This window comes from Pantherophis guttatus, chromosome 9 (genome assembly GCF_059756535.1).
Source record: "Pantherophis guttatus breed Tessera chromosome 9, ASM5975653v1, whole genome shotgun sequence".
Classification (NCBI taxonomy): Eukaryota; Metazoa; Chordata; class Lepidosauria; order Squamata; family Colubridae; genus Pantherophis; species Pantherophis guttatus.
The window spans coordinates 28,595,057-28,604,993 of NC_142071.1; the positions used below are offsets into that span (position 1 = coordinate 28,595,057).

The 9,937-nt window shown below is 43.8% G+C and overlaps 1 protein-coding gene across 1 annotated transcript in view; it reads right to left on the minus strand.

The window, feature by feature from the left end:
- The window catches only part of POU2F3 (POU class 2 homeobox 3), an 84,492-nt gene extending 74,555 nt beyond the window's left edge, over window positions 1-9,937 (minus strand). Inside the window, exon 1 of the mRNA XM_087875702.1 lies at window positions 9,727-9,937. Within this exon, the coding sequence (XP_087731828.1) occupies window positions 9,727-9,937 (211 nt within the window). The remainder of the gene's footprint in view (window positions 1-9,726) is intronic.

Here is a 9,937-nt window from a genome sequence, read left to right on the forward strand (position 1 = left end):
GGAGTGGTTTTTTTTTTTGCACGGGGGGAAAGAAATTTAGGCTGCTCGGCTACTTCTCTTCGATGTCACGGTCATCGTTGCGTGCCCTAGTTCACCAGAACTGATGTCCTGGTCTCTGGAAGGGGAAACTTGGATTAATTAGCTAACTAACGAGGATCAAGCCTTTCAAACCTTGTGCAACGCAGCCAGACTTGTTGGTTTCATTACCCCACAAAGCAAGTTTCACCCGTCAGCTTTCCCACACAGCTTCGTTGCTTCAGTTGGACGGCGAGAAGGAAAGCTTGCACCCAAGCCAACGTGTTGCAGAAGAGAAGAGGGCTTTGAAGTTTTCCATGGCAGGCGTCAGCTCTACCAAGGTGGCGAGTAGCATTTTGAAACCCCGAAATGAGTTGCCTCTTCAGCAGAAAGCCGAACGAAACGGGTCCGTGCTCGGTTCAGCATTTCTCTGTCCTCGTTTTTTGGCTGTGGTCTCTGGAGCTGCTGTTCGAGGTTCCTTAAAGAGGACGAGTAATTCCTAGGACCGTGTTGGCGAACCTTAAGCAGGTGTGCTGGAAGTGGCACGCAGAGCCATTTTTCCGGGCACGCGAGCCGTCGCCAAGCTCACCTGCGCCTCTGATGCGCATGAGTGCAATTCAGGGGACCCAGCTGGTCTTTGGAGCTCTCCTGTGCATGCGTGTGTGTTTGCGCATGTGTGCAAGATTGTGCGTGCATGCGCAGACAGTGTTTGTCCACGTGCATTGCACGTGTGAAAGCTGTGTGCATGCACATATGATGAAATTGCACACACATTGTGTGCTAGTGCGCAGGCGCAAAAGATGTGCACATGCGCAGATGGTGCGGGAGGAGCCACACGTTACCCCAGATGGCAAGCGAGCACATGCAGGGCGCAAAGCACATTCCTGTTCGTCACTCGGTAAGCGAAAGGTTCGCCATCACTGTCCTAGGATGTCGTGCGAGCAGATCGCTTGTCAAATTGTTAACTGTCGTGCAAGGAATTGGATAAGCGTCCACTGCAATCATTCGGCTGGTCCCATTATTAAACTGAGAAACAGAAACGAACAAGCAAAAAACCCCAGTATGCGTCCCGAAGCAATTGTGATTCTCATTCTGGCCAGCATGTGACTGACTCATCTGTCAACTCTTCCCTACTTCTGAACCATCATTACAAAAATGCAATCTTTCCTGCCATCACACTAAAGATATCCCACCGTTCATTCAATAAATGAATAAATAAATAACTTTATTGTCCATGGCTTAAGACCTGGATATTTACGAGACCGCCTCCTGCCGTCGAGAGCCTCCCACCGGCCAGTACACTCCCACAGAGAGGGGCTCCTCGCGGTGCCATTGGTCAAACAATGTCAACTGGTGGCCCCCAGGGGGAGAGCTTTATCTGTGCCACCTGCCCTCTGGAATGAGCTCCCCCCGGAGATACGGACGATCCTGGATTTACGTATCTTCCGCCAGGCCCTCAAGACTTTTTTATTTCAACAAGCTGGGCTCGCCTAACTTTTTCAATTGTTTAATTTTAATTTGAATTTTAAATGGGGTATTCAAATTGTTTAATATATTTTAAATTGCTTTTAAATTTTGTATTTTATGTTTTTTACCTTTGGCTGTTCACCGCCCTGAGTCCTTCAGGAGAAGGGCGGTATATAAATTTAAATATAAATAAATAAATAAATAAAAATAAATTGTACGTGTATACACAGTATACCCATACAACGAAATTCACTTAACACCCAAAGACCAGGTCCAACACACATAACAATCCCCAAACACACTCCCACCTACCACAATTCTCCACCCCTAAATCACCCAAACATCTGCACAACAGACCAAGTAATGCTGTCCAACAGCTCACTGATGGTGGCCCATTCAGATAACAAAGTTGGAAGGGACCTTGGAGGTCTTCTAGTCCAACCTCCTGCTCAAGGCAGGAGCTCTGCCCTCTCCCAGTCAAATCTCTTCTTAAAAACCTCCAGTGATGGAGCTCCCACAACGTCTGGAGGCAAGTCGTTCCACTGATTAATTGTTTCCACTGTCAGGAAATTTCTCCTTAGTTCTAGGCTGCTTCTCTCCTTGATGAGTTTCCCTCTGTTGCTTCTCCTTCTACTTATAATGTACATCAAAATGACACTTAATGTACAGAAGCAACAAGACTGTTTAGACTCTCTTTCTTTAGTCTGAAGGCCAGGTGCAACATAAAATGCTTTACTTTCTGCCCTACATTCACATGAAAAGAATAACTGCCTCCAGAAGTTGTGAATGCTCCAACACTGGAAGTTTTTAAGAAGATGTTGATAACTGTTTGTCTGAAGTGATGTAGGGTTTCCTGCCTGGGAAGGGGGTTGGACTAGAAGACCTCCAAGGTCCCTTCCAATTCTATTCTATTCTATTCTATTCTATTCTATTCTATTCTATTCTATTCTATTCTACTCTACTCTACTCTACTCTTTTCTATTCTACTCTACTCTACTCTACTCTACTCTACTCTACTCTACTCTACTCTACTCTACTCTACTCTACTCTACTCTACTCTTCATTCCAATATTCTCTTCTCTTCTCTTCTCTTCTCTTCTCTTCTCTTCTCTTCTCTTCTCTTCTCTTCTCTTCTCTTCTCTTCTCTTCTCTTCTCTTCTCTTCTCTTCTCCTCTCCTCTCCTCTCCTCTCCTCTCCTCTCCTCTCCTCTTCATTCCAATATTCTATTCTATTCTATTCTATTCTATTCTATTCTATTCTATTCTACTCTACTCTACTCTACTCTACTCTACTCTACTCTACTCTACTCTACTCTACTCTACTCTACTCTATTCTACTCTACTCTTCATTCCGATATTCTATTCTATTCTATTCTATTCTATTCTATTCTATTCTATTCTATTCTATTCTATTCTATTCTATTCTATTCTATTCTATCTGCGAAAGAGAAGACCCAACGCAGTGAAAGCTGTCAGAGATGATGACGCATCGCTCACACCATTACACAACTTGGTTTGAAACAAAAGAGAACATCTGGGGATTACTACTGTCTGGAGGTGATCTTGAAAGCAGTTTCCATTTGCTCAGAAATTTGGGATAAAAGAGGAAAGGAGGGTCCAGAGAAATTAGAAGATTCTAATAGCCAGTTTCGTGGCCAAGGTGAGACTTCTTCATCTTAAAACGTATCTCCTAAAATCTATCATTTCTAACAATGGTGTTGTGGTTAATTAATCACAATAACAGTTTTGGGATAGTTTGCAAAAGTGAATCTAAAGATAAAGGTAAAGATTCCCCTCGCACATATGTGCTAGTCGTTCCCGACTCTAGGGGGCGGTGCTCATCTCCTTTTCAAAGCCGAAGAGCCAGCACTGTCCGAAGACGTCTCCGTGGTTGTGTGGCCGGCATGACTCAACGCCAAAGGCGCACGGAAAACGCTGTTCCCTTCCCACCAAAAGTGGTCCCTATTTTTCTACTTGCATTTTTTACGTGCTTTCGAACTGCTAGGTTGGCAGAAGCTGGGACAAGTAATGGGAGCTCACCCTGTTACGCGGCGCTAGGGATTCGAACCACTGAACTGCCGACCTTTCGATCGACAAGCTCAGCATCTTAGCCACTGAGCCACTGCATCCCTTCAAAAAAGTGAATCTACAGGGCAACAAATGTGCAAATAAGCCAACAAGCAAAAATACTCCCGTTGTTCCAACTTCAAACTATCTAGCCTTCAGTCTTCCTAATCCCTTTTGCTTGGCTAAATAGTAAACAGGATTTTAATTTTCTCACTCTTTTTCTTTCTGGATTTCCAAAACTTCAGCACAAACTTTCTACAGGAACAAGATAATCCATCGCTTCTACACTTTGTTAATCAGCATAATTACATCAACACAAATTGGTAACAGATACTAACTCTCATGTTCTGAATTTTTTCCCCTCCTAATGTCGTCATTAGGGTAGAAATATCCAGGTTAAAACCTTGAACATGGTCTGTGTTAACCCATGAAAGTAGATCAGACTAAAAAAAAAAATATCAGTGCCACATAAACCAGGATTATGTTCTTGTAACAGCTCTAATAATGGAATTTCGCATGGTCTGAATGAGTTTCCCTCTGCACGTTTTCTTTGAACTAGAGGAGGGTTTGTCTGAGATGGTTTTTCAAGTTACTTTTTTTAGCCAGGATCAAATTCTGCTTATCTGACCATGGATGGTGAATCTTCCTCTCGTTCTTCAAGGCCATTCCATAGGTCCTCTACCAGTGATGAAATCCAAATTTTTTTACTACCGGTTCTGTGGGCATGGCTTGGTGGGCGTGGTGTGGCTTGGTGGGCGTGGCTTGGTGGGCCTGGCAGGGGAAGGATACTGCAAAATCCCCATTCCCACCCCACTCTGGGGCCAGTCAGAGGTGGTATTTGCTGGTTTTCCAAACTATTCAAAATTTCCGCTATCAGTTTTCTGAACTGCTCAAAATTTCCGCTACCGGTTCTCCAGAACCTGTCAGAACCTGCTGGATTTCATCCCTGTCCTCTACCAATTCAACTCCCTAACTGCTTCTTTGGGGACTGTAACAAAGTTGGTTTAAATGTTTTATTCTGCAGGTTGTCCAGAACTGTGTTGAAATTTGGTGGCCTGTATGTTTAATCATGCATAACCATAAATGGTTTTCCCAGTTGCAATGGATGGCTGTGAAAGTTGGACCATAAGGAAGGCTGAGCGCCAAAGAATGGAGGCCTTTGAACTCTGGTGCTGGAGAAGACTTCCACGAGTCCCTTGGACTGCAAGGTGATCAAACCGGTCAGTCCTAGAGGAGATCAACCCTGACTGCTCTTTAGAAGGGCAGATCCTGAAGACGAAACTCAAATACTTTGGCCACCTAATGAGAAGGAAGGAAGGACTCACTGGAGAAGAGCCTAATGATGGGACTGATGGAGGGCAAAAGAAGAAGGGGACGGCAGAGAACGAGGTGGCTGGATGGAGTCACTGAAGCAGTCGGCATGAGCTTAAATGGACTCCAGAGGATGGTAGAGGACAGGAAGGCCTGGAGGAATGTTGTCCATGGGATCGCAATGGGTTGGACATGACTTCGCAACTAACAGCAATGTGTTTAATCAATATGCAAGTTGGAACTTGAACTCTTGGCTATCCCAACTTGCAACAGTCTCTCTGAGAGAGAAAAACTGAGCATTAAAATAGATACGGAAGGTTCTGCTTACGTTTGCCTAGCTAGACATATTTATTCATGAAGGACTAATCTACAAAAGGGATGTCTACTCTGAATGATTAGCTGATCCAAAGATAGAGCCGGGGACTACTGTTTTGCTAATCAGGTCATTGTTATGGATACATTTGTTAAACAACGTCTGAACAAACTCAAGCTGAGACTCCTGCCATTATTTTTATGATTATCATCATCATTATTAATATGGCACATTGCATAGTCAGACAGATGTTTAGACTGGATTTGGTATTTTAATTCACCGATCGAGTCCTTTCCAAAGAGTTGGGATAGGCAAATGTTTGTTGTTGAATGGTGTTGAAGGTTTCGGCACAGGATGTAAGCTGTTCCAAGTCAAACTGCCTTTTGCAATTGACCGATAGTGAGGATGTTCAAGGGATGGTCCATATGTTTTTGGATTGCACCCAAGGCGCCTATTTCTACTGGTATTTCCTTTGCTTTCTTTTGCCACAGTCATTCTATTTCTATTTCCAGGTCTTTGTATTATTATTATTATTATTATTCCTGAAGCTATGCGTGGCTCTCTACGAGGCTTACAATGTTTACAATTCTTCAATGAAAAACAAGATTATAGCAAGCGTCAGATTAATATGGAACTCAATTCAGCCATCACCTTAGACTGAAGTCCAGGTAAACATCAAAGTGGCGCCTACGATTTACCAGAGAAGCTGCTGAGTGAACAGATGTAGTGAAGGAGACAGGAAAAGTGACCCCCCCCCATGAAGAAATCCACAGGATTTGAACTCCTCCTGGTCTTCTGGACAAGTAGGCGATCATAAATTCGATGGGATAGGAAGTTCTCAATAACTAGACCGTTTTCTACAAAAGAAAGGATCCTTCAGGTAGCCTAGCTGCAGGGGTGAAATCCAGCAGGTTCTGGAGAACCGGTAGCAGAAATTTTGAGCAGTTCGGAGAACCGGTAGTGGAAATTTTGAGTATTTTGGAGAATCGGCAAATACCGCTTCTGGCTGGCCCCAGAGTGGGGTGGGAATGGAGATTTTGCAATATCCTTCCCCCAGGAGTGGGGAGGGAATGAGGATTTTTTTAAAAAAATTTTTTAAATTAGATTTATATGCCGCCCTTCTCCGGAGACTCAGGGCTGCTTACAATGCGTTAAGCAATAGCCTTCATACTTCTGTATATTTATACAAAGTCAGCTTATTGCCCCCACAAACTGGGTCCTCATTTCACCTACCTTAGAAAGGATGGAAGGCTGAGTCAACCTTGAGCCTTGGAGAGATTCGAACCAGCAGTAAATTGCAGGCAGCTGTGTTAATAACAGGGTGCGTAGACCACTGTACTATTTTGCAGTATCCTTCCCCTGCCACGGCCACCAAGCCACACCATGTCCACCAAGCCATGCCCACAGAACTGGTAGTAACAAAATTTGGATTTCACCACTGCCTAGCTGGGATTTCATACATCAAAACCATCACTCTGAATCTTTGCTTTGCAAATCTTTAAGTCCTGGCAAAATTCGGAACTTGACACTGTTTTCAAGAAGTTCTCAAGAACAATGAAAATGCATTGAGCCATCTCTCCTAGATGTTAGCAGAACTATGAAGGACTTTGTTTGCCCCGTGTCTTTCCTGCACTTTGCATGGCCATTCCTTGTGGGATGCTTGTTATAGATTAGCATCCCGCACAGGTTAAAAAGGATGAAAATATTATTTTTGGAACTACGGACACACAAAATGCAATTACTTTCATTGCCATTAATGAGCTAGCTCAGGGGTCTCCAACCTTGGCAAGTTTATGACTTGTGGACTTCAACTCCCAGAAGGAGTTGAAGTCCACAAGTCGTAAACTTGCCAAGGTTGGAGACCCCTGAGCTAGAGAACTATGCTCTTTTTTGGGAGAGTCAAGGAGAAACACTATGCAAAGAAGACAATATGGAATAATAACACCAGAGGTTGCAAATCTTGGACCTGCCACTCAGTTCTTGCTGTAAATCAGAATCCGGAATACTTTGGATACCAACAAGAGATACAATGCTTCATCCTGTCTGAGGTTCCCGGTGCTGTCCCCAAGAAAGGAGATTTGGGGCCAATGTAAGCAATTTTTTTGGGGGGGTGGGTGGGAGATTGCATTAGGTTTCCATTTAAATTTAAAAATGAAGTAGAATTGTTTCATGGGCATCTGGTTTTCTAGCTATTAGTTTTCTTTTTCTGCTACTATAAGCATTTCTTTCTTTCTCTCTCTCTCTCTTTCTCTCTTTCTCTCTCCTCCTTCTCCTTCGCTTTCTCTCTCACACACACTATATAATCTTTCTCTCTCTCTAATCTCTCTTTAATCTCTTTTTCCCTCTCTCCTCCTTTCTCTCTCTCTCTCTCTCTTCTCCTTTGCTTTCTCTCTCTCTCACTATATAATCTCTCTCTCTCTAATCTCTCTCTTTCTCTCTCTCCTTCTTTCTCTCTCTCTCCCTCTCTCCCTGTCCTCCTTCTCTTTCTCTCTGTCCTTCTCTCTCTCTCTCATCTCTCTCTCTCTCTATAATCTCTCTCTCCCCTCTCTCTCCTTCTCTCTCCCTCTCTCATCTATCTATCTATCTATCTATCTATCTATCTATCTATCTATCTATCTATCTATCTATCTATCATCTATCATCACTATAATCTTTCTCCTATCTCTCTCTCTACTCTCTCTTTCTCTCCTATCTATCTCTCTATCTATCTCTCTATCTATCTCTCTATCTCTCTATCTCTCTATCTATCTCTCTATCATCTATCTACTATAATCTCTCCCTCTCCTATTTCTCTCTTTCCTATCTATCTATCTATCTATCTATCTATCTATCTATCTATCTATCTATCTATCTATCTATCTATCTATCTCTACATCTATTTATCATCTCTCTCTCTCTCTCTCTCTCTCTCTCTCTCTCTCCCTCTCCTCTCTCTTTCTCGCCTATCTATCTATCTATCTATCTATCTATCTATCTATCTATCTATCTATCTATCTCTATATAATTTCTCTCTCTCTTTCTCTCCTCTCTCCCCCACTAGCTATCATCTATCTTAGAACATTACCAAATGCCAAAAGTCTCACGGAAAACTTACTTTAATGCTACATTTCCACAATGCCATGTCTTTACTAGACATCAATTCCCTTTCACTCCTGACTGGACACACTGGCATTTCTGTGGGACAAGAAACGTTCTGAAGGATTTTCTGATGGCTACCCTGAAGAAGTTCCCTACAAGCCCCAAAGTCCTCCAAGTATCATGTCCTCCAAAGCCCAGTGACCTCTTTCCTCATATTGTAGAAGAGAGAGAATGAAAGAAAGAAAGAGAGAGAGAGAGAGATTAGAGAGAGATTAGAGAGAGAGAAAGATTATATAGCGAGAGAGAGAGAAATAAAGGTGAAGGAGAAGGAGGAGGAAAGAGGAGGAGAAGTTGAAAGAGGAGAAGAAGAAGAAGGAGGAGGAAAGAATGAAGGAGAAGGAGGATGAAAAAGAAAAGACAGAAGAGAAAGATTTAGGGGAGGGTGAGAAAGAAAAGATGAAGGAGGAGGAGAAGATAGTTAATGAGCAGGAAAAGCAGAAGGTGGTAGAAAAAACTTTGTATTGTTCTTTCAGTCTATTTAATTCTGTTAATCTCTTATGGAATTGCTAACCAGGAATAGATGCCAGGAAAAGAGGGGTCTGGAATTCAGATCCTGCCATTTACTTTGTTCCGAACAGAATGGGATCCATTGCTAGTCTCAGGTTGAATGTTGAGATCTTTAAAAAAAAATAATAATAATTCACCTTTCCCCTCTGATCCTCTGCATTCATGAATTCACACACTCACAACTTAGTGCAAAGTAAGCAATCCACCCCACAAGACACGCTCCATCATTTCACTATTTAAATCCACGAGGCTTAAATAGCCAGACGCCTCACCGCTTAACCCGAATCCCAGTTCCCTAAGCCAAGATGCTCTCAATAGAGCTGTTACTACCGGTAATAATCCCATGAGTAGCCTTGTTATGGATTCTCCAGGGCCAGAGCTGGCAACCGAGAGAGATTTCCTGAGCATGTACAAAGGGCAACTGCTTTCTTTCAGGACAGAGCTAACCCAACGCTGACTCTTCACTATCCAACCCAGAGAGAAAACTGGCACAATACACAGGTGAAACGGAGCTTCCCCACCTGCCGGGAGGCTTGCGATGATACCTGGAGGGGACGATTTCACCTTCCCCCTTTAGGCCCCCCTCCCCAATCTTTCAACCCCCCTCCCACCCTGATGGCTTTGAGAGCTCCTCAGCAACCCTACCCAACTCTCTTGGCTCATGTCAACGTTCAATCTGTATCACTAATGGCTCAGTGGCAAAGACATTGAGCTTGTCGATCAGAAAGCTCGGAAGTTTGGCGGTTCGAATCCTTAGTTTCCTGCGAGAGCAGGGGTATGGACTAGATGACCTCCAAGGTCCCTTCCAACTTTGTTACTGTAAAGCACGATGCTCCTCAAATATCCCAGGGAGAAGAAAGCAATTTGGCAGCCGGATCGGGGCACCACTGATATCTTAGGTTGTCTTACCTGTGTGCGTTAAGTCCAGATTCACCATTCTGCTGGTGGGAAAATACCTGCTGCACCCCGGCCAGCCCCCACCCACCGAGGTGGCCCGTGGGGCTGCCAGCTTCCCCCCTCTGCCGAGTTCTTCCTCAGCCTCTTTGCCAGCCGTCCAGCTGCGGCTCGCACCTCTGGCTCGGCCGGTGTTCCTGACTGCACTGAAGGCAGGTGAGAACAT